The following is a 26995-nucleotide window of genomic DNA, read 5'->3' as shown; positions in this document are numbered from 1 at the left end:
TTCGCACGTGCTTGTTATTTTGCCATATGTTTAGGCACCTAAAATGAACTTCATCGCGGCCATGCTATACTTTTTACTTGTTGAGCTCATATGTAACTTGACTAGAAACTTCCGGTTCACTACATTGGAGAGTCCCATCTGCTTTTTTTCACTTTTCTCCTATAATCTTGAAGACCAATCCAAGTTAGCAAGGGCACGAGAGACCAAACCAAATAGATGAGCAAGAACTTCCGCGTGAAAATAAAACGAGTCCGTCACATGCGAACACAAACTCAGAGAGCACCAGGAACGCCCATGATTTTGCATAGAGGTCTGCCAATTGTTGGCAAATCACCATCATTTGGGAAGTCTTCCATGATATAAGTCGTGCAATGTATGCCAATGAATTCCGCATTAATATGGAAAGGGATAAAGTAGCTCGATAGCTGTTTCATCCCTTCCAAACAAAATTGAGGGGAAAATCCATCTTGCAACGTAGACTGATACATCAGGTAGCAGACAGCAAAGTCTGCATATACAAACATCCACGCATGTTTCTTTTCATCGCAATTAAGCCAAGAAAAGCTAACACAAGACTCTCAGAGCCCAAGAAGAAATTTGTCTAAAGATAAAATAACGGGTAGGCCGAAGGACCATAATCAAGACTGATTTTGTGCAAAACTAGTCCTCGTCCATTCCAGCTGGCTGTTCTCTCCTTGGGCCGCCAGCTGGTTTTGCCATTATGATCTGCCAATGCGCAAGTCAAAATCAATGTCCACAAGTTAAAGGCACCCATCGAACTCAATAGATTGATCTATGATGTGACTCTTTCTTGCACACAAAATAGAAGGTCGTAATGGAGATTTTTGATATTCAAGGAACTAAATAATGAAAGTATGACTTAAATACACCAGTCCACTGTTATATAACCGCTGCACATACAAAATCATTCCTAGCAGACGATATAGAACAAAAGTGGACCATTGCACTGTAGCTTCAGAGGACCATCAGCATCAGTATTCATCAGACTTTTAAGGAAACCATAGCTACCAATCCACTATTGCAAAATATAAGTTCCGCAAGGAAATGGAATTTGTGCGTATGAATCTAAACATGCCATGAAGGAATGGCAACATAACAATACGTAAATAAGGTACCTGATCAACCCGAAGAACAGTGCAAACAGCATCAGCAGCATACTTGAGAGCAAAAAACCTGGATAAAAATCCCAAATGTAATCCCCATACACCATCAAGGAAACGCTACGTCTACCCTTATCATATTAAGCAAGCAAACAAACAGTAAGGCTGGACAAAATGCAGATAGTATTGGGTTCACTCAACTGATTATAACCTTAAACTAGGTAAATAAACAGCCTACATAAGTACAAATTGTAATTACAAGAAAGGAAGGAGAAGTGTACTTTGTAATATAAAGGTCCCAGACACACAAAACTGAGGCATCCTTGCAGACACCTTCCTCCAAGTCAATACCCACTTTGACATTTCCATTTGCATGTTCAGCATATAGAGAAGATATGATCTCCATAGCATTGAGTCCAGCATTCTCTGCTAGTGTCGTAGGTATCATCTCAAAGCTCTCAGCAAATTTTGCAATAGCATACTGATCCAACCTGCAGAAACCAACACAAATCCAATGAACAAGAACGAACTCCAACCATATCATCAAGCATAGAAACAACTGGAAAATTGGCAAAATAAAACTGAAAGAATAAAAAATAAAGGAATTGTGGATGATACTTGATGGAAGAAAGAAGATTCCATTTTTCACCACACCAAAAAATCGAAGATTTGGATTCCACTCGATAGCATGACGAAAAAAAGAAAATACAAGAAGTACCCAGTCTCTTTAAAAGAAAATTCCTTCACTCTTCTAGCCAGCTCAATCTCCGTAGCAGCAGCACCAGGTACTATGCGACTATCCTTACACATAGCCTGAGTTAAGATAGGGATAAGAGACAAAAATTTGCATTAAGAAATGATGGTGCGTCGATGTCTCTACATAATCAACGAAGATCGCACCACAAAATTAAAGCACGACAAAACTCGAATTTCACTCTATGGTAAAGAAATGACAAAAGTCAAAGGAATCCTAGTTTCAGACAAAAGCTACCTTGTAAGTGTTTACTCCGTCATCAACTGCTCTTTCAAGGTCATCTAATATGCTATCAGTACTTGCCCGCAGAACAACAGTCGAGACAGAGTTTCCACCTTCTTCATTTTTCACCAGAGTTACCTGACACAAAAATAAAGGAGGAATATCGAAGATGAAGCACTTAAAGTATGATGGCAACAGCAGAAGCCTGACAAATTTAACATCTTAATCATACCCTCACACCACCAATTTCCTCAACAGAAACCAAATCTACATATCCCAAGTCATCAGGATTGGGTTGGCTCAGCTTCAACTGTAACATTTACACAAAAAAAGAAAAGCAAACTCTTTAAGCAATTCTTATGGGTCATAAGTTCAAAAAATAAAGTGGCTCAATGCTTACAATAGCCACAGCACCAGTCGTGCGACAAAATCTCCGTAGTTCAAACTTCGAACTGATTTTCAAGACCATAAGCCTGAAAGTAATGATAGTGATATAAACAGAACAAATCAATCCCAAAAAGAAACCAAAGAGGAGCAAACAGCATAGAGTATGGCATTATAACAGAAAATCATCTGCACTCTTGTTTTAGCCACCATATCAAATTATGCTTCTCCCGTACATTTTGAGATGACACCATCAAGGAGCAGCATGGTAAAACAAAAATTGGACATGGAAGAGAGGCTTACTTATAACGCTCACAAAAATGCAACGCCATCTCTCCAACTGCAGCACCACTAACAATAACTTTCGCACCCGAATCGGCAACTGATTTTACCAGCTCCTCCACTTTAGCTTCCTCAGATTTTGCATAATTCTCAAGCTACAAGATGCAGCATGCCACAGATTAGTGCATTTACGAACAGACATATAAGAGGATTCTATATCAGCTCTGATATAAGTCCAAGTAAATGATGAAAGTTTGTCAGGTAGCACACAGAAAACGTTAAAACTTCAGTTGACCATAATGTGAAACATCCATAACCAAAAGACTTTACATCGGACATATTTTGTTCTTCAAAATAAGGAATTTGTATGCAGAGCAATAGAACTTGACAAAAATTCAACTTATTTTGAGGTTTTCATTTCATTGAAAAGACAAAAGCAGTACTCTCTCAGTGCTGACAAGATAGACACCGAAGCAATTCTTAAGAAAAAAATTGCAAACAGATCATCCTTCAGCTACTTGACAATGCCACATTTTTTATACAGAAATTTTAAAATCAAGCTGCCAGGCATGCATACAGTGATACAGCCAATGATCTCAAATTAGTATGCAGAGAATATTGAACAGCAAATTTATTAATTACACTCCAATGTTCAGGTAGTTTGGTGATTTATTTTCTTGCAGCAGTTTTACTAGTTAAGCAAATTTCCCAATCTGAGCTTTCAACATCACTGGCACTGAAGCAGTAATTACTTGTCAAACTTTCTGTCCTCCACAAAGAGTGATTGAATCACAAAATCACCATACTAAAAAGACAAGAATCACTTATAACACAAAGAAAGAAAGAAAGAAAGAAAAAAAAAACATTAAGATACTTCTACAATGCAAAGCCTAAAAAGCATATCCAGTTAAAAACTGGAAGAGTCGCTCAAAACAGCACAAATCAAAGGCAACCATCACAATTATTCGCTCAAGAACTACAGAAAGAAGTTGAATAAACTTACCTGCTCAGCACTATGTATAAGAACAGTTCCCTTCGTATCAGTAGCAGATGTATCAACACCACCAGCAAATACCGCTACCTAAATTCATTAAGTGTTTGACCAAAAAAAACATATCATTAAGTGAAGAAGAAGTATAGATACTCAAATCAAAATCGTAATATCTCCATAATCCATTCATGACATCACAGGGAACAACAAAGTGATAATCACCCCGGTTCACAAGCACATGAAATACAAAAGAACCTTTAAACTGAAAAGCTAACAGGATGATGAGGCAATGTATCCAAGCAAATGAGTTTTCCTATGTGTAGACAAAAATTCACAAGCAACCTGCAGTTAATCTAAAGCAACGATTTCCTCCTATTGATAAATAAATGTCTGGCTGAGCTGAGCATTTTGAGAAATACATCAGCATTGTCAGAATCGTGAAATTCAGGCCACAGCCTATGTAGAGCAAACGGTAAGCTTGAAATATAAACATCAATCTGCAAATAAATAACCTTTAAAAGACGAGCTAACCTTTGCCTTCTCCATTCTCTTAATACTTCCAACAGCATCGCCTTTCAAGACCATACCTCGAACAACTGCACTGTCATGCAGACCACCACCCAAAATCTTAGCCACTCGGACATTATCCACATTGAAGTTAGCTGGGTTCTTGGGGCACACTTGAATGCAAGCCTTATCAAAGACAAAATGAATATAATTAGCACATTTGAAAAGGACAGGTGAAGAATCTATAGTACAAAGGCAGCAGGTTTGAGAAAGAGTGCCTACATCGGCAACAAGCGAGCACAATCTGTCTTCTTGTCCAAATTGCTTGCTAGCAATTGCAGCTCTCATTCGAGAAACAACTTGCTCCTTATTTCGCACATCCATAGTCTCAGAACCGGCCTCAACCAGTTCACCCAGTATCTCTATCGTCTGTGAATATATTACAAAATTATTCATCAATTTTACAACCTGAGCACACTACTAAGGAAAATTGCATTTACCTTGTTGATGGCCTTGATATAACCACTTATAATTTCGCTCGGATGCAAACCCATTCTAATAAGCTCCTCCGCATTTTGGAGGAGCTCTCCTGCAAAAGAAATCGTCAGATTGGCACCATCACCAATCTCCTCCTGTTGAGCCTTGGCTGCCAAAACCAATATCTTCGCTGCAGGATGCTGGACCTCAAGCTCATTTACAATCGTGGAGGCATCATTTGTCACGAAGAGCTTGTCCAAGTGATTGATGACCATTTTATTCATGCCTGACAGAAATTGCCATGCCAGGAATACGCTATTAGACAGATTACATCGTATATTACTAGCCTGGACAAGTAGCGTAAGGCCCCAACATTATGCGGACACTACCAGACCACTTAAATAATTTCATCTCCAGCCAACATTTAGATCCCAAAACGCCATTTTATTCCACAATCACACTTGAACTAATTACGAACTAATCAAACCAACTTAAATCACTAAAAAACAGAGAAAAACCCCTTGCGCCAAACAGCGAATCAACCAAAAGATCGAACATCATGCGATACACAAAAATCTGAGAAGCACTGCAAAGATGCACATCCTTCACAATCTCAAAGAGAGAAGCAGGACTCGCGACCGAGATGCTGATCCAAAACGATAGAGGGAAAGCAAAACGAATTGAGACCCTACCATTGGGGCCGAGAGAAGTGCGGGTGATGGCGGAGAGCTGCTTGCAGGCGTCGATGTTCTTGATGACGGCCTCGTCGAGCCCGGAGAGATGCTTGTGCCCCTCCTTGAGCATCGATTGTATGCCGTACGGTTGCATTTCGCCTGCTTCGTTCTCACCCTTCTATTCCACAATCTCACCGAGAGGAATACTAGCTCGAGCTCCGACCTTCGACGAGTCACTCAACTCACCTTACTCTCTCTCCCCTCACTCCCGCCTCTGCGAGCGCGATGCGACTTCAAGTTCAAGAACCGAACGCAAGCAGAAACCTAGTGGAAACATCAGGAAGGCGAGAGAGGCTTTTGATGCATTTACTGAAGCATTTTCAAATTAAAAACGGGCCGGGCTGGGATTGGATGGGCTGGGCTTTCTATAATGGTCTCGAACTGTTTGAAATTCGTTTTCTGTCAATTCCCCTAGTGAAGTCTGCGTCCTTCGTACGCAGCACCGATCTTTATATATGCACTATGCAGGCGTGTTGCATACTTTTGAACTTTTCCGGTATCATGTTTTCGCAATGGCAAGAAATGAATGGAAAGCCGAGCCGATTTCGGTTTGGGAGCGATGACGTGTCTAATCCCGGTTTGGTTGGCAAACGAAGGCAGGAATGAAGCTGCGACCCCACTCTCATTTTTTATTCGCGCTGTTTCGGGCGGATCTTTGAGTTGAAATAGGCAAGAAATGCCGACTAAAACTTCATCGCATTTGCAATGTCGCGTTGAATCTCTCAATGGATGTGAATTGCATGATTGAGATGGGTATAGTACTCCTAGAGGTTGGATCTGATAGCAGAACTTACCAAGCAACAATCAGATAACTTCTCTTTCTTCCCTATCTCGGCAGTTCATTCCTTGCGTATGAAACACTGTAAGGAGAATGCAGAGTTCAGGTGTCAAAAACGGCAAACACTTCTGTTATTCATACAGCTCCTCCTGCGGTGGAGAAACATGGAGCCACTAGCCAGTTCCTATCGCCATACAGGATTTGTTGTATTCTCTAACACATGCATCATTCCGGACAAGATTAACTAAGGCCTAAGCCAAATAGTCCAATTGAATTCCGATTATACAAGTACATAAACAGACTGAATGGCAAAGAAGATCGACCCACTTCAGCACATTGGCCAATCTGAGTTAGTAATGCTTTACGTTTCCCGACTAAATCTGGACATGGACTTCCCTCAAAACTTTTGCCGCTTCCTCCGGGAAAACCGGGTTTATGTGGCAACCTGTCGCGACTTCAAACCCCGCTACAATAGTTAGCTGAGGTAGTATTTGCAAATACCAGTGAGTGGAACACATTTCGGATCCGGAAGTGTGGACCGGGGAAGTCCGGATCATGAAATTGAACGGCGGATCATTTAACTGAATAGATATCTTCCTAAGCATGAGTTTCAGCAGGCCTCCAAGATCAGCAGCCTGAAAATGAAAAAGGAAATTACACATAAGTTTTGCATAGTCACACAAACAAGGCAGGTTCTGAGAAGAATAGTGGGAAGGCCAGTTCAAATTTCCATTAACAAAGGGAGAGCCAAAAGTTAAATAGAAACTGACAAGCTTCTGGTTATTGAGAATACGGCTCATGTTCTCTGAATCAAGAATACAGTATGGACGAAAAATAAGTAAATGTATGCAATCATTTAAAGTAGAGAATCCTATTCAAGTAGAGATATTCCGCAAGAAAATATTTTGGGAGCTTACCCACTCTAAATACAAATCCACCACAAAACCTTGAAAAACCTTTTGCAAGTATCTCAATTATGTCTCTTAAACCGGCTCATCAATCCCTCAGTGAAACACTCACTCACAATCCTCCCTCCTGTAGATACTATAACAGACCAAGTTCAATTCACAGTGTTACTTTGTCACTGCTCGCTGTTCCTCAACAGGCGGTGCTAGGGACCTCAAGCCCAGCAAGATCACAGGAAAGAAATGGTTGGAATTACAAGCATGCAGGAACATTGGAAGGAAACAATCAAACGAACCTTATCATCATCTAGTTTGTGGAAATGAGGAGAGTGATCCCTTGGCACAATCCATATCTCAAAAGGGAATGCGGCGGCAAATGGAACGAATGAAACGAAATGAGCCGACTCGTCAATCAAAAGTTCATTTGATTGGACTTCGCAAAGACAACACTTCCCCGTCCGATCGAAATGCTCCTTCAGGCACTCAATCTGAGCTGAGACATTGGAAGGTACAATCGGAAGAGCTATTATCTGGCTGTGAGAATGACTTAGCGATGCCCCAGCCGGCGCACCGTGGTTCTTGAAAACCTTTAAAACCGCGAAACGAAAACCAAATCAGATCAAGCACAAGCTTAAATAAAGATAAGGACGGTACACAACAGAGAGGTCTGATAGATACAGCAGTTCAGTCCATCCGACAGCATCTCAACCTGAAGCCATCTGTTTTTCAAGTGGTCATTCAATTATATCTAATATCAAAAGTATACTAAGATCGGCATTGGTTGCAATACAAAGGACTAACTCTTCAAGGCCCACTGAACAAATTTATCACGCCCATAAAGAACTCAGACAAATGATAAATGAGCTCCAAACACATGAACGAAAAACGTTCAATTCCATCCACAAAATTGATCGGAAAAACGACGACTAACCTGTACATATTCGATCGAATCGAAGGTCAGGAGCTGCTCGATCCTCTTCTTGTACGCGAGAATCACGTCGCCGACCTCCCTCGGCGACAAATCGCTCAGATGCACCGAATGGTCTGGAGTCTCGATTACCACGTCGTGAAACCCGAAGCCCCGCAACATGTCGCCGTCAAAGTCGGCATCTTTGAGGTTCCGGTCGAGCGCAGGGTAGAGGTTCTCGATTACCCGGATCTTCCAATCGGAGCTCGGGTCGGGCGGGACCCGGAAGATCTGCGGGGCGCACATGTGCTCGTTGCCGGAGCAGAAGGGGCACTGCCGGCGATGGTCGTAACCCGGGTCGGACGCCGTGGCCGGAGCTTTGGACTTGAAATCGGAGGGCCGTTTGGCTCTCGCCGGCGAGAAAATCACCCACCTCCCTGTGATCACGTCCTTCCTCAGTTGTGGGAGTCGATCCTGCGAAGCCATCAACGGCCGTTTTCGCCCGCTCGTACTGTTAGCTTGGCAATTCAGCAACGGCGACGAGTGCGTCGCCGAGGCTCGCCGACTGTCTTCGTTAAAGCGTGAACGGGTCGGGCCGGGCTCCGAGAAAATATTCAGTCATTAATAGTTGTTGATAATTAACTTTTTTTTCATTGGCTATAAAACGATCGTTTTTAGAAAAATATTTTCTGAATCATCCATTTTCTATGAAACAGACGGAACCTTAGAGACCTATGAGGTTATTATATGGACTCAATTGAAAATAAAAATAAAAACGATTTAGATGGTGTCACCACGGACCGGGTGTAGGAAAGAATCATTTGGCCAGAGTAAGAGAGACCCTTACCCTCAGAGATCCGATTGGAGCTAGAGCCAAAAGAGGCACTGTTGTTGCCACGAAGAGTTGAGCGCTTTGATTGTAGTATTGATGGTTCCAATTATATAGAACCGAAAACCGACACCATCGGGGATCGAATTCAATCAGAGGTTCTCGGTTCGATCGATCCGTCTTGCTCATCCCTATCTCGAGCTCATCATCCATGGCTGTAAAAAATCAAAGCTCGAGCAGGCCATGGCTACAAGCTTTAGATATGGTGTCCATGGCTGCAGCCTAGAAGCTCGACTCTAGCTTCGAGGTCGTGACCATGACAGCCATTGTTGTAGCTTCGAGCTCGAGATATGGTAACTCCATGATCGTGAGACTCCAAATCGAGCGTCCATAGCCATGGCACTCCAGATTAGGTCTTTCTAATTTCACAAACTTTCTTATCAAGTCAATAGAACAATCGATTAACCAACAGTGTGATGTGGATGAAATTATAGATATCCACATGTGCATTCACAAGCTATGAACCTTTTTTTTTTTATTTCGCAACTAAATCCAAGCACTAATTGGGAACTTTCCGAAGACAAAAAGTTAATTTCTAAACCTTCTTACATGACCTTTTTTGGCTGATGTTTTGTTCAAATCATCATCACGTAAGTGCTTGTTGACTTTTCCTTTAAATATGCAAGATTCAAACAATTACTTGCTATGATCGTTCTTGACAATCTACGGAGAATCCAAATGCTTCGACCGTTTATGCTGCATTGAACCAAACCTATGGTTTATTTTCTTCTATCAACACAATTATTGACAGTTATTTCGGTTACCCGAATGAAGTTTCCTATGCCTGCGCTGAAATTACCGCACTTATTAAGCTAGGAAACTTCTCTAACATAAGCATATCAGATTAACACCTTCGATTGCACATCATGCTCATCATTTTCGACCCTGATTCACCCAAGCATCATTAGAGTGGGAACAACCTCTCCACACCTCTCGACCCTGGTGGTCATTATCAAAAGGGGATTTTTTTTCCAAAATAATTTTAAAAAAATATATATTTACAAAACTATTTTTTAAAAATAAATATTTATGAATTTGGGCCTCACTCGACAGCCCAATTGCCGAGGGAGGGGCTGGGCCTACCCCAACCCCTTGCTCGGCGGACACCCGGCCCGCCTTTTTTTTTTAATTTCGTATTTTTTTAATTATTGATACTTAGAATATTTATTCTATTTATAATTTTTTTCTTGTGAAGCTTATATTTATAACATTATTAACAATAATTAATGTAAAGATTTATTAAGATCTATAATTAATAAATAATGTTATGATATAATGTAATATAGCCGTAGGAGTATGTTGGAAACCGCAGTAATAGATAGATGGGAAACCGCAGACAAAGAGTTAAAAACCGCATGGAAAGATTAAAAATTGCAGCAAAAGAGTGGAAACGAGTGAAGAAAGGGCAAAACTTTGGAAGAACATATCTCATCGCTTGGAGATCCGTTTGAGACGATTTTTTTTTTATTTCACGTAATTTTTTTAGACAAATCCATTGGTAAACGATTGTAGGCGGTTTGGCCGGGCTTTTTCCCCAAAAAACGCCGTTTTCCTTGTCAATTTTGCATTTTCTCCCTTCGGTGCTACTTCTCGATATCGAACGAACCCTCCTTTCCCTCTTTCGTCTTTCAATTTTTCAGCTGACTGAATTTGGTTTGGGGAAAGATTGAAAGAGGAAAGAGGGAAATGAGGGTTCGTTCGATATCGAGAAGTAGCACCGAAGGGAGAAAATGCAAAATTGACAAGGAAAACGGCGTTTTTTGGGGAAAAAGCCGGGCCAACCTGCCTACGGCCATTTTCTAATGGATTCGTCTCGAAAAATTACGTGAAATAAAAAAAAGATCGTCTGAAACGGATGCCCGAGCGATGAGATATGCTTTTCCAAAGTTTTGTTCTTTCTTTACTCGTTTTCACTCTTTTGCAGGGGTTTTTAATATTTCCATACGATTTTTAACTCTTTTCTTGTGGTTTCTCATCTATAAATATTTACATTAATTATTGCTAATAATGTTATAAATATAAGCTTCACAATAAAAAAAATTATAAATAAAATAAACATTCTAAGTATCAATAATTTAAAAAAATACGAAATTTACAACAACAAAAAAATGCGGGCTCGGTGTCTGCCTTGCTTGGCGATGGGCTCGCCGAGCAAGGGGTTGGGGTGGGCCTAGCTACCAAGCGGGCCTCACTCGGCAACCCAACCGCCGAGAGAGGCCCAAATCCGTAATATTTATTTTTAAAAAATATTTTTGTAAATATATATATATTTTAAATTATTTTGGAAAAAAACCCTCAAAAGGGGGATTCGAAGCAAAGCCTCCTTTCTTTTCCTTAGCTTGAAATTTGAGCCCGGTCCGAATCAAGTAAATCAATTCAGACTGGGCCCATCGGCCAAAACCCCGTTCCTTAAGACTAAAATACGACACTCTATTTATTTAATGAAAAATGAATAATTTAAAAAACATCCCTAAAGATGATTGCTCTCATCGCTTGTAAAAATGAATTAACAAAAAATTTCACCATTCATGTAAATATTAATCTATAAATTATTGTCGATAATGAAAATATTTATCATTGCCTAATTATTTCAAGCAAAACGAGCGATCATTTTTAGAAAAATATTTTATAAATTTCCCTTGAAACAAATGCGGCAATGAATATTGAAATACGGAGTACAAGCAATATCCTTCCCTTCAAAAGAGTTGTTCCATTTCATATGTAAATTCCCGTTAAAGCGCAAAGTAAAATATATGTAGATCCTAATAAAAATTTGGTCGATAGCAAGGGTCAAGATAAAGTTTGATCTAGAAAGTCCTATCATAAATTCATGATTCATTTGTTTCGCACAAAGTAAAAAGTTTAAACCGACATTTTTTAAACATAAACGCTTATATGCTCTTAATGGATAATATATTTTTTCCAAACATATCGTCCATGTAACCCTATAATTTTCTTGATATCTATATAACATGCAAATTAAAACGAAGCTAGTGCGCCCAAAGAGGCGAAAACACGTATCCTCTTCGTTTCGATGAGCACGTGTATATGCGATTGATCCGGAACGGGAAATCGAAAATCAAATCGAACCATAAGATACAGGAAGATCTAAACAATAAGTTTTTCCCCCAGCATAGAAATAGGAATCATGCAAAATGACCAAAATTTGAGTAAAATCCATGATCGCATAAAAAGCTATCTTATTTTCGAGTGTCTGTTTAGCATCACATGCGATATCATAGCACATTATTCTTCTTAAATATCGCGACACCGAAGTACAAATTAAAAAGCGTATATGTCGTATCATTCAGTATCAGTATGTAGCATACAAATATTCAGTATCGGTATGTAGCGTACGAATATTGATACATATTATATAAGCATGATGACATACTAATCAAGAATCGTAAGATATTAGTAGATATGATTGATCTCATGTTAATTGGGAAATAAAATGGTAAGAGTATATTTCCTTTTTTTCCTCCAATTTGAACGTGAATTTGCATAGGGTAAGGATCACAACACGTTATCTACATAAGTAATCTTTGGAGTCTTGCCCGTAATTCAAAATCATCTTTGTACTTTTTTAAAAATCTACACCGGTTGTCCTTCGATTAATCTCTTGATCTTTTCCGAGCTATCGTTGCAGACATCAATTGTCGGAAAGTCGAGTAGGCCACTAAAGCTGATGTGTGTTAGATGAAGACCCAAAAAGGAAAAAAATTAAAGAAATCGAAACCAAGATAGAGTAACGGAAAATTAAAAAATTAAAAGCAACCCTAGCCCGTCAACAACGACAATGCCACCGTCTCGCTATAGCGACTCGAGCTCGATCTGCCCATTGCCGTCACAAGCTCCAGATGTGGACGATGGAAAAGCTGTCAAAAAAGTCATAAACATTTTGCCATTTTGCTAATTTAGTCATAAACCTTTTCAAATTTTTTGATTCAGTCTTATTGGCCAAAAATTGCCGACGTGGATGCCGGCTGTCCCACGTGGTACCGTCGGCGATGACGTGGATAATTTTTAATAAAATTTTAATATTTTTTTAGAATACTTTTATTTAACTTTTCCCCGACTGAAGTTTCCTACGCCTGCCAAGAAATTACAGCGCTAATTACAGCGCTAATTACAGCGCTAATTAACATACGAAACTTCTCTAACGTAAGCAGATCAGATTAACACCTTTGACTGGACATAAAACTTATCTATTTCGACCATAATTTACGGTGGGAAAGAGCCTCTCCACCCGGTGATCATGATCTATCAAAAGGGGGACTCGAAGTAAAGCCTCCTTTCTTTTCCTCGGCCTGAAATTGAGCCCGGTCCAGACCGAATTAATCGATTCGGACTGGGCTTATGGGCCATTGCCCCTTTCACTTTAGAGTAAAATACGACACTTTTGTTTAGTGAAAAATAAATAATTTGGAATCATTCTTCTACATATGATTACTTCTATTGCTTGCAAGATTGAGTTAGTAAAAAAAATCATCAATGTAAATATTAAGTCAAATATTGTTGTCGATAATTTAATTATTTTAAGTTGTACTAGCGATCACTTTTAGAAGAGTTGTTCATGTTATCTTTTCTCGATATCCTTCCTTCAAAAGAGTTGTTCCATTCCTTATAAAAATTACGGTTAAAACGAATCATAAAATATACATAGATCCAAACACAAGCTTGGTTTATAGCAAGTGTTGAGATAAATTTTGCTCTAAAAAGTCTATAATAAATTTACGATTCGTTTGTTTCATGACAAAATAAATAACTTAAAGAATATATTCCCAAGAATAATAACTTATATTCACTAAGCGAATGAAAAATATTTTCATTATATATGAAAGTGTTTAGATGTAAGTTATTGTCGGTAATGACAAAATTTATCACAAACTAATTGCGATACAAGCGATTATTTTTAAGAAAATATCTTTCAAATATTCTAATTTTCAATTGGATAATATTTTCACCAAACACGGCATCTTCGATCTCCGTACTCCTATAATTTTCTTGACATCTCTATTAACATCAAAATTAAGACAAAGCTCGCGTGTTGTCCCGCGTTCAAGAGCCGAAAACACGTACGACCTTTTTGTTTTGATGCGTATAACGTTTTGAAGAATCTATGATGATGGATCTGAATAGGAGTTGGAACAATGGCGCGAGGATAATGCCCATAAATCAACTGTTCGTATTAATAAAGCGATCTTCATTTATATCATAGAAAATTGTTCAAGAACAAAATGCAAAAGCTAGAAGAATCACATTGAAACGTTATTCAATGATAAAATAAAAGCTAGAAGAATCCCATTGAAGTGCATTGTCCTGTCTTCTCATGACTCGAGCTTCTCTACTTTTTACTTTTACCTGACATGCACAAAAAAATAATAATAATAATAAGGTTTTCAATCAAAAAACATCTATTAATTAAAGAGGCGAGAGTACCATATGGACTTCATCAAATTACGATCATGGATATGGTTAAGGAGCCACCAGGCCCGATCAGCCGTCATGAGTCGGGCCTAGGAAAGAAATCTATCACGAGAGCAAAGAGAGACCCTTACCTTGGGAGAGCCGACTGGAGCTGGGGCCAGAAACGCCGCCGCCGCGGCGTCCGTGACTAGGTGGAGTGTCTTTAACATTGCAAAGTCGAGAATGCTCTTTCACACTCATCTTCTCTATCGTATCGCTCTCACCATGATAGACGTAGATGCTCTTTGACTTGGGCTTGGATGTGGAAGAAGAAGGAGAAGAAGATATAGAAGAAGAGGAACTAGATTTGGAAGAATAAGAAGAATTGGGATATTTGGTAGAAGAAGAAGATGATGGAGAAGAAGCCGCCTGAATTTCTCTGATGGTCACGGTCGCCGGGGGATTCTCGCGGGGATTAAAGAAGTCGTAAAACAGAACTTCCTTCGTCTTTGGCGTTCGTTCCATCTTTCTTCTTTTTCTCTTCTTTAATTATAATTTCACCAATTGGGACGTCATACACATATATATATACACACACACTCCATGCTTATTCCTGGACTTGACAATCAAGAGCTTATGCCGATCCATCCCATAATTGGAAATCGAAATCCAAAATTCATGAACGGCAAATGAAAAATCAAATCGAATCGCAAGATACGATACGATCTAAACAATAAGTTTTCCCTTCACATAAAAATAGGAATCATGCAAAATAACCAAAATTTGAGCAAAATCCATGATCACGTAAGAAGACATCTTATTTTCGAGTATCTATACGGCATAACATGCAACATCATAGCACATTATCCTTCTTAAATATCGTGACATTGAAGCATAAATTAAAAAGTGTATATGTCATATCACTTAGTATCGATACGTGACGTACAAATATTGATTTGTATTATAAGTATGATGAGATACTAATAAAGAATTGTATGATATTAATCAAGAATCGCAATACATTACTAAGTAAGATTGATCTCATGTCAATTCGGAAATAAAATGGTTAAGAGTATATTTCCTTCCCCTCCAAGTTGAGCGTGCATGTAATAAGGTAAGGATCACAATACGGTTAATTTATTGAAGGAAATGGAATTTCGCATTTTGATCTTATATAATCGGTGATCCTTTGGTCAAGATACAAGTATCAAATTAAGGTGAAAAGGCATAAGTAATGTTTGGACTCTAGGCCGAAATCCGAAATCATCTTTGTCCTTTTTAAAAAAGATACACTGGCGTCCTTCGATTTATCTCTTGATCTTTTCCAAGAAAAGCAAAATCGCAAGACTATATATCCTCTTTCCAATTTTACTCGAACGTGGAGGATCGAGAGATCAGACCTCGTTCTTCTAGGGGAATTTTTTCATTAGTGAACGCAATGGAGCTAGTAGCCATGATGTTCCCTACAATGCCGTCCAATGTCCAAGCTTTTAGCTTTCCACCGAAATGCTCCGGCAAGCTACGAACAATCTTGTGAGTGAAATATTCTAATGAGCCGCCAAAGTAGCTAAAGTGGTGATAAATCCCATCAGTAAAATAGATCCTATAGAAAGTTCATCTATTCCCAATCTTCAGTAGAAATCAAAAAAATCAATCTATGTATACTCTCCTTTAGCTGGGCTAATGGATCGTTCCACTGGAAATGATAACATAATGTAGAGGCAGTTAAAAGGAGCTCTAAGATGCAAATGCCAATATTCACAGAAGAACTTGTGAATATTGGCAAAAGTACAATCATTATTAACCAAGAAAAATAATTCGTGATAAAGACAAGATGCACTTGGACAAAAAAAAAAAAAAAATCCCGAACTCGATAAAGAAAGGAGAATAATATATTATCTATTATCGAACATAGGTTTTTTTGGGTAAAATAATAAATAAATTGAATTCGAAATGTATTACCTGAGATTTGAATGAATGATTTAGGAATATAAAGGACACATTCTAGAATTTTTTGGAATTTTGAAAGATAGAAAGATGTTTTGAGTTTAGTCAAACCATTTCATTATATTGACAATTTCAAAAAACCGTTCATACCATCCCATGAGCTTAATATAGTATGATGCCGGTGGGGCAAGAACCATTCTCAATGAGTCCATAAGTAGTGATCCCATTCTTTCATAAAATTCGGGTAGAGACCAAAGGTCTTGAGCTAATCGTTGCTGACATCGACCATAGGAAAGTTGAGTAGGCCACTAAAGCTCATGTGTATTAGATGAGCACAATTTTGTTTAAGAAGTCAAAGCGAAAATAATGTAGAGGAAAAGTAAAAATTTAAAAGCAACCCTAGCCCCACCAACATCGGCAACATCGGTCGCCGTCGTCTCGCTACGCCAACTCGAGCTTGATTGCCAATGGCTGTCACAAGCTCCGACTTCAAGCTTTGTGGCCACAACGGACATGGCTACCCAAGCTTCAAGCTCGAGATGTGGTAGCCATGGAGGTATACACGGCCGGTTCGGTGGAACCGCCGGTTCCGGTTTCACGAAAAGGTGGAACCGGAAACGGCCGTGTATACTTCCGGTTCCGGTTCGAACCGGCGGTTCATTCCGATTCCTTTTTTAATAATAATTTTTAAAATAATAAATAATAAAATAAACATAATAAATTATAAAATACAATTAAATTGTACATTGTAATAAAATATGAGGAAAAGAAGAAGAATGAATGGGCTTGAACTTAATGAATTATCATTAAGCGCATACATATCTTCTTGGGGATAGAAGAATCAAATCTCATGTAGTTCTTTTACCTTTGAGAACCCTAACTTACCTCATCGTCAATCGCCACCCATTGTGGTACCCGTGGCGGTGGTATCTCCAACATCATCGCTAAAAAATTCGTGTTCACGATCTAACTCTTGGTGTCGATATTTCGCCCTCGTCCAATCGCCGACACAAGCTTGAGCTTCCACAGAGTTCGGGCTTAATCTTGAACGGTGAGAGTCCAAAATTAATCCTCCACTAAATGCTTGTTCAAGCAACCGTTGAAGAATGGGTTGCTAATATTTGAGAGCGATGAGGGCGAGAACCGGATAATCGATTTGGTGACTCTTCCACCACTTCAGGATTTTGAAATCGTACTATGTTCCATCCACGAAACTCAAATTGAGTGGTTAAATATTTTCTAATTCAGAAATACTTGGCCCATTTTTTTTTTTTTTTGCCTACTCTTAAGCATATTATACCATCTACTAAGTGAATTACCACATTTGCTAAATAAAAAGATAATCGAATCACTTAAACCATATCTACTACAAAATTCTCCATATAATGCTATTATAGATTCTTTAACATCTCCTAGTATATTTGAAATATGTATTGAATCTTCCAAATGTAAACAATCATGATAATACACATTCAAATAATCTTGTAAACCGTCTAATTTAATACGTGGATCAAAAACAATACCAACTAAATAGACAAAAGGAATTTGCAAATAATAATGCAACCATTTTTCTCGCATTACTAAAATAGTTCGACCTAATTCGGTATCATTTTCATATTCACTAAAAACACTACAAATATTAACACACTCTATTAAAAATAAATGCGTTGTAGGATAATAAATACCAGATAAAGTCTTAATATCATCATTAAAAATTTTCAAAATATCTAAAATTTTCTTCCAAACGTCCCAATGTTGAGGAAGTAAAGTAATTTCGGGAATATTTTGTGAAATAAACGTACATAATAAATCTTTATATTCAAAAGTTTGCCAAAAACTAAGTAAAATTCCAACAGTCGGAATATCTTTTGGAAATCTTCTTGCTCTTCTCCCATTTTGTTTACAAAATTTTCCCCATGATTTCATACAATGGGGACGACTCCATAAAAATTTAATTGTACTTTTTATTGGGGCGAGAGAAGTGTCAAGAGTTCGTAAACCATCTTGTACACATAAATTTAAAACATGACAAACACATCCAATGACACGTGACACCCATCTAATGTGAAAAAATTGTGCGCCAAAAGTGGGTTTGCAAATATTTTCTAATTCGAGAATAGAAGCGGTATTTGCGGCGGCATTATCAAAACCAATTGAAAATACTTTATTTATTAAATTATATTCTTCTAAAACTTGCCTAATTATTCTATAAATATTATGAGCTGAATGTCTTTCATAAAAAACTCGGAATGCAATAAGTCTTTTTTGAATCGTCCAATCGTCACCTATCCAATGACACGTAACACCCATATAAGAATGAATTTGCCAAGGATCACTCCAAATATCGCTACTTATATGCACACGTCCATTGAATTCCGTAAAAAATTTTGCTAAAGATTTTTTCCTTTTTATAAAATGAAAAACTTCGTGTTTAAGAGTATTTTTGAATAGTTGGCGCTTATGAAACCAACGCAGTATTTATCAAATATTTCATATTAAAATTTTCACTAATATTAAACGGAGCATGATCAAGGGCAACATATTCACCTAATGTTTGTTTATAAAGTACTTCAGTGAAACGAAATATAGGATGATGATTAGAAGTGGCGTACCCGGAAATTTGTTGTTCCGTATTGTCGATCCCCGCTTGCGTTGGATGTTTTTCGTCAAATGCCGACGGAATGTTCCGTAGCCGTCTCTTTTCGTAAATCTATATGTTTGCTAACAATATTTACATTTTATATTATACTTACCTTCGTTCATCACGTACCTTGTCGAAGTAGCCACAAGTCGGATGTATTATCTCGGCCCTTCCGTTGAGTTTTCTTCGACATTAGTGGGAGGATGAAGACTTTCTTGTGTTGGGATGTGCTCGATGTTCGAATCGGGACATAGTTGATATTATCGTCGTCGTCTTTCCAACTTGCATACTCACGAGGATCATATTCGGGAATGGGATACTCGAATCTTCCATAGTCATCTTGCCCTTGTCGGCATTTGCTTCCACTTGCCATTTTTAAGAGAATTGATCGGAAATCCGATTGAGAGAATTGAGTCGGGATTGAGAGAATTGGGAGAATTTGAGCGATTTGAGAGGATTTCGAGAGAATTCGAGATTGTTCGAGAATTTGTGACAAAAATGAAAGGGGCATATGTATTTATATACAAGAATTATTTTTAATTTTTTTTTTATTTATTTTACAAGCAACGGCCCAAAGGGCGGGGCGGGGGGGGGAGGGGCGGTGGCGGGCCCAGGGCAAAGAGCCCAACGGCTCTGCCCCGGGCCCGCCTTTTTTTTTTTTTTTTTTTTTTTTTTTCACGGTTCCCACGGTTCCGGAACCGTGGGCCCGGTCAACGGGCCCAAATGGCACCCTCTACATGGAGGGCGTGGGACTCCCATCAACACTCCGGATCAAGTCTTTCTAGTTTTACAAACTTTTTTAATCTAAGTCTCCCCAATACTAAATCCTGCCAAATCCAACTAACATAATCGTACGGCGACTTGTCCGCATAGGCAATCCGATCACATTGGCTAAATTTTTCCGTAAAGCATCCGCATGTTCTAACTTCTTATGCTTCTGTGTCTTCCGACCACAGCCCAGATGAATTTGGCTAGATTAGAAAATTTATAAAACCAGAACGAAGATGACTTCACAAATTAGAAAGTAAAGTGTAAAGGAACTTTATTTATTTATTATTATTTTTTGGGGTCTAAAAGGAACTTGGTTAGAAAAGGCGCAAAAGTTATAAACCAAGCACTTTTGGAAACTATTTGCTCTCCGCTCGAAATTCAATATATTAACTTCTAAACCTTAATTGGCCCCATTTTATTCAAATTAGTATCAAACAAACGTACGTTAAAAATTTACCTTCAAATATATAATATTGGAAAAGAAAATGCGCAGACAATACAACCTCTTTTTCTATACTCACACGATTTTTGCAAAATTCAAATGTTCTTACCGTTAAATTTTTTGCATTATCGCACGTCGAATCGAATCGATTCGATTCAACGGGGTACTTCTTACCTGCTACCAACGGAGAGCACTTTAATTAACCACTTTTGACCGTTAAAACGGTTGTTTGAATGGAATTTTCTTCACCTGCCATCCAATTGCAATGAAGGTACATAGCGTATCCAAGCATTATTAGAGTGGGAAAGATGAACACTTAGCCACTCTAGCGATCAAAATAAGTAACAACCGAATTTGATCTCCTCACTCTTACTTAGAGTCTCAGATGAAGCCAGAAACGCAAATCACAGCAAAATAAAACACTGATGATCAATGTCAAAACTCTCGCCCAGCAGTTCTAGATATGGGCAAGAGGAGAACAACTTAAAGGAGCGCGGATTTGAAGCAAAGCCTTCCTTCCATTCGACTTATTCTGGGATGGCGATGTGTCTTCAGGCCTCCCAGCCCCGAAGGACCGTGGCCCGAGCAACGCGGTTGACCCCAAGAGTGAAGGCGCCCATGCGGAGATCGCAGTCATGGGTCTTGCACATCTCTTTCACTGCCTTGAAGCCCTTGGTCATGTAGGTCCGCAGCTCGTTGTTCACCTTCTCTTCATCCCACATAAATCCTTGGATGTTCTGCAATTTAAAGTTACATCAGGAATCACGTAGAAAGCAACTCTAAAGTTTGCCCCTTGGTTTGTTAAACCCCCAGACAAGCACATATAGTTTGTGTTTCTTACTGTAATTTGCAGAATATACAGTAGAAGAGAGACTGTTTGTAAGCTACTAATATTGCGGCGCAACACACTTGAAACTCCGGCAAGTCATACCTGGACCCACTCAAAATAACTGACAGTAACTCCGCCGGAGTTTGCATATATGTCGGGAAGGATGACCACGCCTTTCTTCGATAAGATCTGGAAAACCGTATGAGAGAAGCTGGATAATCAAGTCGATGAAATCGTGTCCTCGTGTTCTAATTGATTCCTGACCATTGACTAACCTCGTCGGCCTCAGGGTCTGTTGGATGGTTAGCCGCTTCAATGATAAACTTGGCCTTGATGTCATTTGCATTTTCCCTTCAATCGGATCAAATGGGCACTCTTTAGGCAGAAACACAACCATTTTGATTCAGACTTACATCCATAAAGTTGAAAAGCATTACATTAGCAAACTAATGGAACTCAGGTATTCCGAACAGGATAGTTTGAATGGTGTTCTCTGTTCAAGGCAGAGTAAGCAGCATTTATGCACACTATTTCAAAAATAAAAGAGGCCATGCTAGGTGTCTCTTGCACTAAAAAATACCCGTTTATGACACCACCGAGGGCGGCCGGAATGAGAATGTCACAATCTTCAACCAATATCGACTTGGGATCTATGGAATCACCACCATGGAAACCTCTGACTCCCCTCTTTTCCTTCACATGGTTGAGCAGGGCCGGAATGTCGATTCCATTGCTGTTCTTGATGGCTCCTGTAATGTCACTTACAGCAACAACTTTCCCACCACTTTCGCTGATGAGTTGGGCAGCCCATGAACCCACATTGCCGAAGCCCTAATGAAAAAACGTACTACTATATTCTTAAACTGTCCCAAACTTTCGGAACATGAGAAATTATACAAGTAGTATACTCATTCTGGGTGCAACAGGCTAGAGAAATATTGTTGACATAACTGTAATCCCTCGGCACAATTATCATTGCTAGCTACTTTGTAGTACATGAAGGGCACCTGTATGACAACGCGCTGCCCAGAGATGCTCTTTCCATACTCATTCAGAAGGGCCTCGGTTGCGAAAAGAACTCCTCTTCCAGTAGCTGCGTCTCTCCCTAGAGATCCACCTAGATCCTAAATTGGATGAACACTACATATTGTCAGAAACAAACATGAACTCTAGAATTCCACTAGTTCAACACTCAATACTACAGTCACAGTTTTTCTTCCCTGGTATATCTAAAAGTGTATCCTTCAAAATAAAGTTTAGAACAACACTAAGGCAGTGATTTTAGATTCTAGCAAACTTAGGTAATTGAACCATGTATTACTGATAGAAATGAGAGGACCTATGTCGAGGCAATTTGTACACATCAGCGGCAACCACAGCATTAACGCAAAATCACTCATGATCAGACTACATAGGTGTGAATTTAGTAGATCAACTTACAATTGGTTTTCCAGTCACTACCGCAGGCGAGTAACCATGAAATTTTGAGTACTCATCCAGAATCCATGCCATCGTCTGTTCTCATATATGGGAGCCAATAACCGAAGTCAGAGTCGATCCAGTTGAATGAGATTTTCAAGAGGAAATGGCAAAAAAATAGTTCATATATGATAAAGCTTTGTGATTGCTCAACCTGAGGACCTGTTCCCATATCGGGCGCTGGAACATCGGTGTGGACTCCAACCAGGTCGTGTATCTTCTGGGTGAATACTCGGGTAAGGCGTTCCAGCTCGGAAATGCTCAAACCTGCGGGGTCACATCCTATGCCACCTTTGGCTCCGCCATACGGTATATTTGCTACTGCTGTCTTCCATGTCATCAATTGAGCCAAAGCGTTCACCTCATCTGGGTCAACCTAAATATATATGCATAACCTCAATGCCTAGCTACGGTAAATATGGATAGAAATTCAATTTTGATAGCCATTTATCCATACAGACATCTGATAGAAGGAGAAAACGATAAACAAGACAATCTAGAAGCGCATATACTTAAAAATATGGAAGTCGTCCAATAGCCCTGAGACTGATGCTCGATAACGAGCAGGAGTTGAAAGTGAGCAGAACAGTCCTATCTTGTTACGCAAACAAGTTGTGCCTTCCATTTGTATGAATATGAGAGAGAGAGAGAGAGAGAGAGAGAGAGAGAGAGAGAGAGAGGACCTCTGGGTGGTATCTAATTCCGCCCTTCATCGGGCCCCTGGCATTGTCATGCTGAACCCTGAATCCAACATAGGAAGCTAATGTTCCATCGTCTTTGGGAATGGTACACTCAACCTGCATAACCCTCCATGTCATTCTATGGTTCTTGTGTAAAAGAAAAAAAAGTCGCACATCTGCTGCACAGAAGCGCCTATTCAAGAATCAGGCATATATTCTCTTGTATAGCAGATGAAAGCGTTTGAAAAAGAACCATTTACCTTGATTTCTCTAAAAGGAATAAGTAAGCTCTTCTCAAGCTTAGAGTCCAACCCCAACAGCCGAGTTGCTAGCTTGAAGTTCCTGTTGGTTGCTGCTAACGCGTTCATGTTGTCTGCTTAAGGCTTGATAGAGAAGACTCAGTGAGGTTGAGAATGTTGTTATGGAGAAAAAATGGATACCCATTCCAACAAGCTTAGCAGGAAAAGAGGTGAATACCAAAAGTCAAATCTCTTACCTAAATGACTGCAGTGTGCGCGAAGTACAAGACGCAAACAGGAGTATTTGCTTCCTATCTCAATAATCCAGCTAAATACAGAACATTGAGTGTCCTTCTTAAAACACCCTAACCTTTAAATGACTCTACAATTTGAGCAGTTTGGCATGAGCAGAATTCGAACTCGTAGACTTAAACACTAGGTTCACCAATGAAGAGGAGATTTGTTTTAAGCATATGCTCGATTTTGTAAACTATTCCTTCCTTCTGGCACCTCCCTGTGCTGATTTAAATCCAATCCAGTTATTTTTGGACATCTTTAATTCTGTATTTCCAAAGCAAAACACCAAAGTTAATCTATCGAGGTTTGTCTATTCTGTCCCAGAATAATGTAAAATATGCCTTGGCATCTGGCTCCATGCTGGTTGCGGCCCTGTACCCCTAACATCAGTCTCTAATTCCTATGCTCACTTATTGCTTTCAAGCTTCAATCTCAAGTGCCATTTCATTAAAAAATTTAGCATGGTCTGCTCAAGAAACTCCTCTCTCTCTCTCTCACATGTGGCATGACCAGATATAACCTTCACGAGACTCAAAAGCAGCCATTGAACTGATAATTTGACTAAAACTGAGAGAGTTGCCATTATTTTAATCAAAATTTACAGGGTTAAAGCAGAGCCCCTGTATGAAGAGTCAAAGATGAATATGTAAGATGTGCTTGAAGATAGGCATGACATCCTGTAAGTCTCATCAGGCTCAACAGTCCAAATTGGATACCATTTTTTGCACAATTGGGTCCAAAGAGGTCTTATCTGAGAGAGCCTGGCCAAAGCATATGATAAAAATGAAACCCTGTCCCAATGGAAATGTCTAGACAATTGCTTGAAGCATATTTTTACATTCTGAGGGCCCATTCTGAGCTAACCGCACATGAAAGGATTGCCTGTAACCACTATCCAATGCAGATGCAATAATCTACTTGATCTTTTAATTCAGAGAAGTGTTTGATTAATCATCAGTGGAAGGGAAAAAGGAGGATGACGTCACTAGAAAAGCTTAAGCTGACGTAGCTAAAGACAAAAGAGCAACCATACGGCAAACATTTTATTTTTTTGGCCTGAGGACTCCTAGAAACAGAAACAGAGCCAAAAGGCTTTGCAAAACGGCACTCACACAAAAGGAAAGGAGGCATTTTTTAATATTTGCAAGGAAGAAAATTTCTTTACGAGCAAAGAAAAGGAGAAACAGAGATATATTGAGATAACCTCGGATCAAGAAGAGAAAAAATAAATCGTGTCAACAATGGAAAATAAGACCCTTTCTACACTGGACACGTGGCAGAGACCCTTTTGATTGCAGTTTCAGAGCAGCAAACAGGGACCAAAGTCCCAGTTTTTTTCCTCTGGCAAGACCACGGCATTCTCGTGGCCCTTGTTCTTGCCTTCCGTGTTTTTTTTTTTTTTTTGGGTTATCTCGCTGGAACTTAAATTGTCCAAAGGAAGATACACAATTTTACAGCAACGATAAGTCGCAAACAGAGAATGAAAACCAAAGAGAAAACCCGCCAAGCCCTGGCCCCTCTCTGCTACAGAACAGCAATAAGAGAACAAGAAGAACCAAAACCATGTCTTTCTATTTGTGGCTGGGTCATTTTCATGATAAAACCACCCAGAAAATGATCTCAAAAAGTACTTGGTAAACAGAGAAGTTGCAGGTGCATACCCTTGGAAGGGAGAGGGACAGCTTCTGCAAGACCAAATCTTTTCACTCTGCCGGTCACAGACGATCTCTTGGCTTTAAGGGACGAACGAAATGAACCCAGGCCTAACGCAGAATCTGCAACATGGGCGTGATTTGTGGAGAAGGTAGAATCAGAATCACATTCTTATAGTAGGACCAAGAAAAAGGTGGAGAGAGTGAAGAAAAATTCTCGCGAACCCCCGCCCAAAGAAAAGGAATCACTGCAAATGCCAAATTCAATCCGTTGTCTCAGGATAATAAACGAATAAAATCCGACACGAACTGTCGAGGTAAAATCAAGCAACATCCCCCAACATGCCGAGGACAATTTTCCTTTCTCAGCAGAATTCGATGCCCCTCCACAACAGCATGCTTGATGACCACACTGTCTCAGTGTCAGACTCAGACATCACTAAAGCTCAAACTCACCCTCGTGCCGACCCAAACAAGAACCAGAGAAGAAGGGAAGGGGAAACAAAAAAAGGAGGGGGACCTCACCTCGTCACCTTCCAATTGAAGAGAGAGAGAAGGAGATGCTGACGTGGAGGAGCGAAGCCCTGGGATTGGGATTAGCCAATGTGCATGTGGGTACGTGAATCCCAGTCGAAACCCACGCTGCATATATACAAAGCCACATTAATCTGTGGAGGCTCTCTCCTTTGGAGCATTTTGGCAAACACGAGAGGGGTTAGCTATGGATGGGTCAGGGAACGTGGGATTTCATTGAGGTCGATATGTCTGCTTTTAATTGCTAAATTCACTCGAACTTGAGACCTTTTCTTCAAGCGTCATCGACAGAAAGATTGAGAAAAGAACGGGGCCAGCAGAAAACAAATGCGTAATGAGGTTGAGGCAACAGCTTAGGTCACGACAATACAGCGTTCAAAAAGCAGCGGTGAGTAGTGCCTCCATTAGCGCGTGGCTACTGATATTTGTTAATGCTTCTTTAAAGTGGCGATGGAGGCTGGGAGAGAGGGGGAGAGAGAGAGAGAGAGAAAGAGAGAGAGGATAAGCAATCAGTTGAAACATGGGCACTGGGTAGCGTCCACCATTAAGGTTTTTCCAGAGCTCCAAATTATCACGATAGAAAGAATTTGTGTTGGCTCTAATGCACCTAGGTTGATTCATCTTGGTCTTGTTAGGCCAAGCGAATCACACGCGTGATGCCCGAAGGCATTGTATATGGTATAATAGAAAGAAAACCGCTAGTATGACATTACTGTCATTATTTTTGACCCTACGATGTTTCAATTAATGAGTGCTTTATGCAAAACATGCGGTGATGATGTGTGAATTTATAGTTAAAAATAACGGATAGTACTATCAAACCGTCGCTAAAACGTTCTCCTAATAGAAAGGAAGCCGCTAACCCGACAGTCCGATAGTACTATCATTATTTCTGACCCCACGATATTTTAATTAATAAGGCGAAACCGAATCTCGATTAGAGTTCCTTATTTGATTCCTATTTGGGATTTGGTTTCGGAATACAGAATGCCTACTCGATAGAAAGAATGCGCGTCGGTTCACCCCTCGAAGTCCAAGTGTTCTTTTCTATTTCGACCATAAAGATTGTGAAGTTTATCCTCAACCATTTTTTTTTTCCCTCGTACCTCTTTTATAATATTAGA

The 26995-nt window shown here is 39.5% G+C and overlaps 3 protein-coding genes and 1 long non-coding RNA gene across 7 annotated transcripts; 1 reads left to right on the top strand and 3 right to left on the bottom strand.

The window, feature by feature from the left end:
• Positions 1 to 379: 379 nt before the first annotated feature.
• Positions 380 to 24185, bottom strand: LOC115730340 (T-complex protein 1 subunit theta). 2 transcript variants are annotated; one of them, XM_048271015.1, is made up of 14 exons: positions 24165 to 24185; positions 5431 to 5673; positions 4762 to 5024; positions 4544 to 4690; positions 4286 to 4447; positions 3767 to 3844; positions 2785 to 2918; positions 2498 to 2570; positions 2330 to 2407; positions 2113 to 2235; positions 1840 to 1934; positions 1403 to 1612; positions 1137 to 1194; positions 380 to 726 (listed from the first exon to the last, which is right to left on the bottom strand). In XM_048271015.1, the coding sequence occupies exons 2-14, from the start codon at positions 5564 to 5566 to the stop codon at positions 661 to 663; spliced, it is 1623 nt and encodes a 540-aa protein (XP_048126972.1). In that variant the 5' UTR covers positions 5567 to 5673; positions 24165 to 24185; the 3' UTR covers positions 380 to 660. The 2 variants fall into 2 exon arrangements, with proteins under 2 accessions (XP_048126972.1, XP_030516842.2); XM_030660982.2 differs by lacking the exon at positions 24165 to 24185 and having other exon boundaries at positions 5431 to 5716.
• On the bottom strand, positions 6251 to 8650 carry LOC115730432 (ADP-glucose phosphorylase). 2 transcript variants are annotated; one of them, XR_004014127.2, is made up of 4 exons: positions 8087 to 8650; positions 7452 to 7742; positions 6509 to 6885; positions 6251 to 6287 (listed from the first exon to the last, which is right to left on the bottom strand). XR_004014127.2 is itself a non-coding variant. In XM_030661042.2 (3 exons), exons 1-3 carry the CDS (start codon positions 8546 to 8548, stop codon positions 6625 to 6627), a joined length of 1014 nt encoding a protein of 337 aa, XP_030516902.2. In that variant the 5' UTR covers positions 8549 to 8650; the 3' UTR covers positions 6263 to 6624. The 2 variants fall into 2 exon arrangements, 1 of the variants encoding a protein (XP_030516902.2); XM_030661042.2 differs by having other exon boundaries at positions 6263 to 6885.
• LOC125312594 lies at positions 9713 to 25311 on the top strand. Its single transcript, XR_007196641.1, has 3 exons — positions 9713 to 9724; positions 18297 to 18301; positions 25153 to 25311. It is a non-coding gene; the product is annotated as an uncharacterized LOC125312594 (long non-coding RNA).
• Positions 20390 to 26081, bottom strand: LOC115730395 (glutamate dehydrogenase 1). 2 transcript variants are annotated; one of them, XM_030661015.2, is made up of 11 exons: positions 25863 to 26081; positions 25347 to 25460; positions 23410 to 23522; positions 23153 to 23266; positions 22624 to 22845; positions 22431 to 22505; positions 21998 to 22114; positions 21571 to 21821; positions 21266 to 21341; positions 21093 to 21179; positions 20390 to 20898 (listed from the first exon to the last, which is right to left on the bottom strand). In XM_030661015.2, exons 3-11 carry the CDS (start codon positions 23515 to 23517, stop codon positions 20713 to 20715), a joined length of 1236 nt encoding a protein of 411 aa, XP_030516875.2. In that variant the 5' UTR covers positions 23518 to 23522; positions 25347 to 25460; positions 25863 to 26081; the 3' UTR covers positions 20390 to 20712. The 2 variants fall into 2 exon arrangements, with proteins under 2 accessions (XP_030516875.2, XP_030516883.2); XM_030661023.2 differs by lacking the exon at positions 25347 to 25460.
• Between the last annotated feature and the right edge of the window lie 914 nt (positions 26082 to 26995).

Source organism: Rhodamnia argentea, chromosome 10 (assembly GCF_020921035.1).
Source record: "Rhodamnia argentea isolate NSW1041297 chromosome 10, ASM2092103v1, whole genome shotgun sequence".
Taxonomy (NCBI): Eukaryota; Viridiplantae; Streptophyta; class Magnoliopsida; order Myrtales; family Myrtaceae; genus Rhodamnia; species Rhodamnia argentea.
The sequence above is the reverse complement of the archived record's forward strand: the minus strand, read 5'-3'. Positions and strand labels throughout refer to the sequence as shown.

Coding starts and splice junctions, on each gene's coding strand:
- LOC115730340 (XM_048271015.1), bottom strand. CDS start 5,566: ATGCAACCGTACGGCATACAATCGATGCTCAAGGAGGGGCACAAGCAT. Junction 2,571..2,784: donor CATTTTTGTGAGCGTTATAA/GTAAGCCTCTCT, acceptor CATTACTTTCAG/GCTTATGGTCTTGAAAATCA. Junction 1,195..1,402: donor TGGGACCTTTATATTACAAA/GTACACTTCTCC, acceptor ATTTTTATCCAG/GTTTTTTGCTCTCAAGTATG.
- LOC115730432 (XM_030661042.2), bottom strand. CDS start 8,548: ATGGCTTCGCAGGATCGACTCCCACAACTGAGGAAGGACGTGATCACA. Junction 7,743..8,086: donor ATTCGATCGAATATGTACAG/GTTAGTCGTCGT, acceptor GCGGTTTTAAAG/GTTTTCAAGAACCACGGTGC. Junction 6,886..7,451: donor ACAAACTAGATGATGATAAG/GTTCGTTTGATT, acceptor TTTCATTTTCAG/GCTGCTGATCTTGGAGGCCT.
- LOC115730395 (XM_030661015.2), bottom strand. CDS start 23,517: ATGAACGCGTTAGCAGCAACCAACAGGAACTTCAAGCTAGCAACTCGG. Junction 22,846..23,152: donor GAATTAGATACCACCCAGAG/GTCCTCTCTCTC, acceptor ATATATATTTAG/GTTGACCCAGATGAGGTGAA. Junction 20,899..21,092: donor GTTATTTTGAGTGGGTCCAG/GTATGACTTGCC, acceptor TTTAAATTGCAG/AACATCCAAGGATTTATGTG.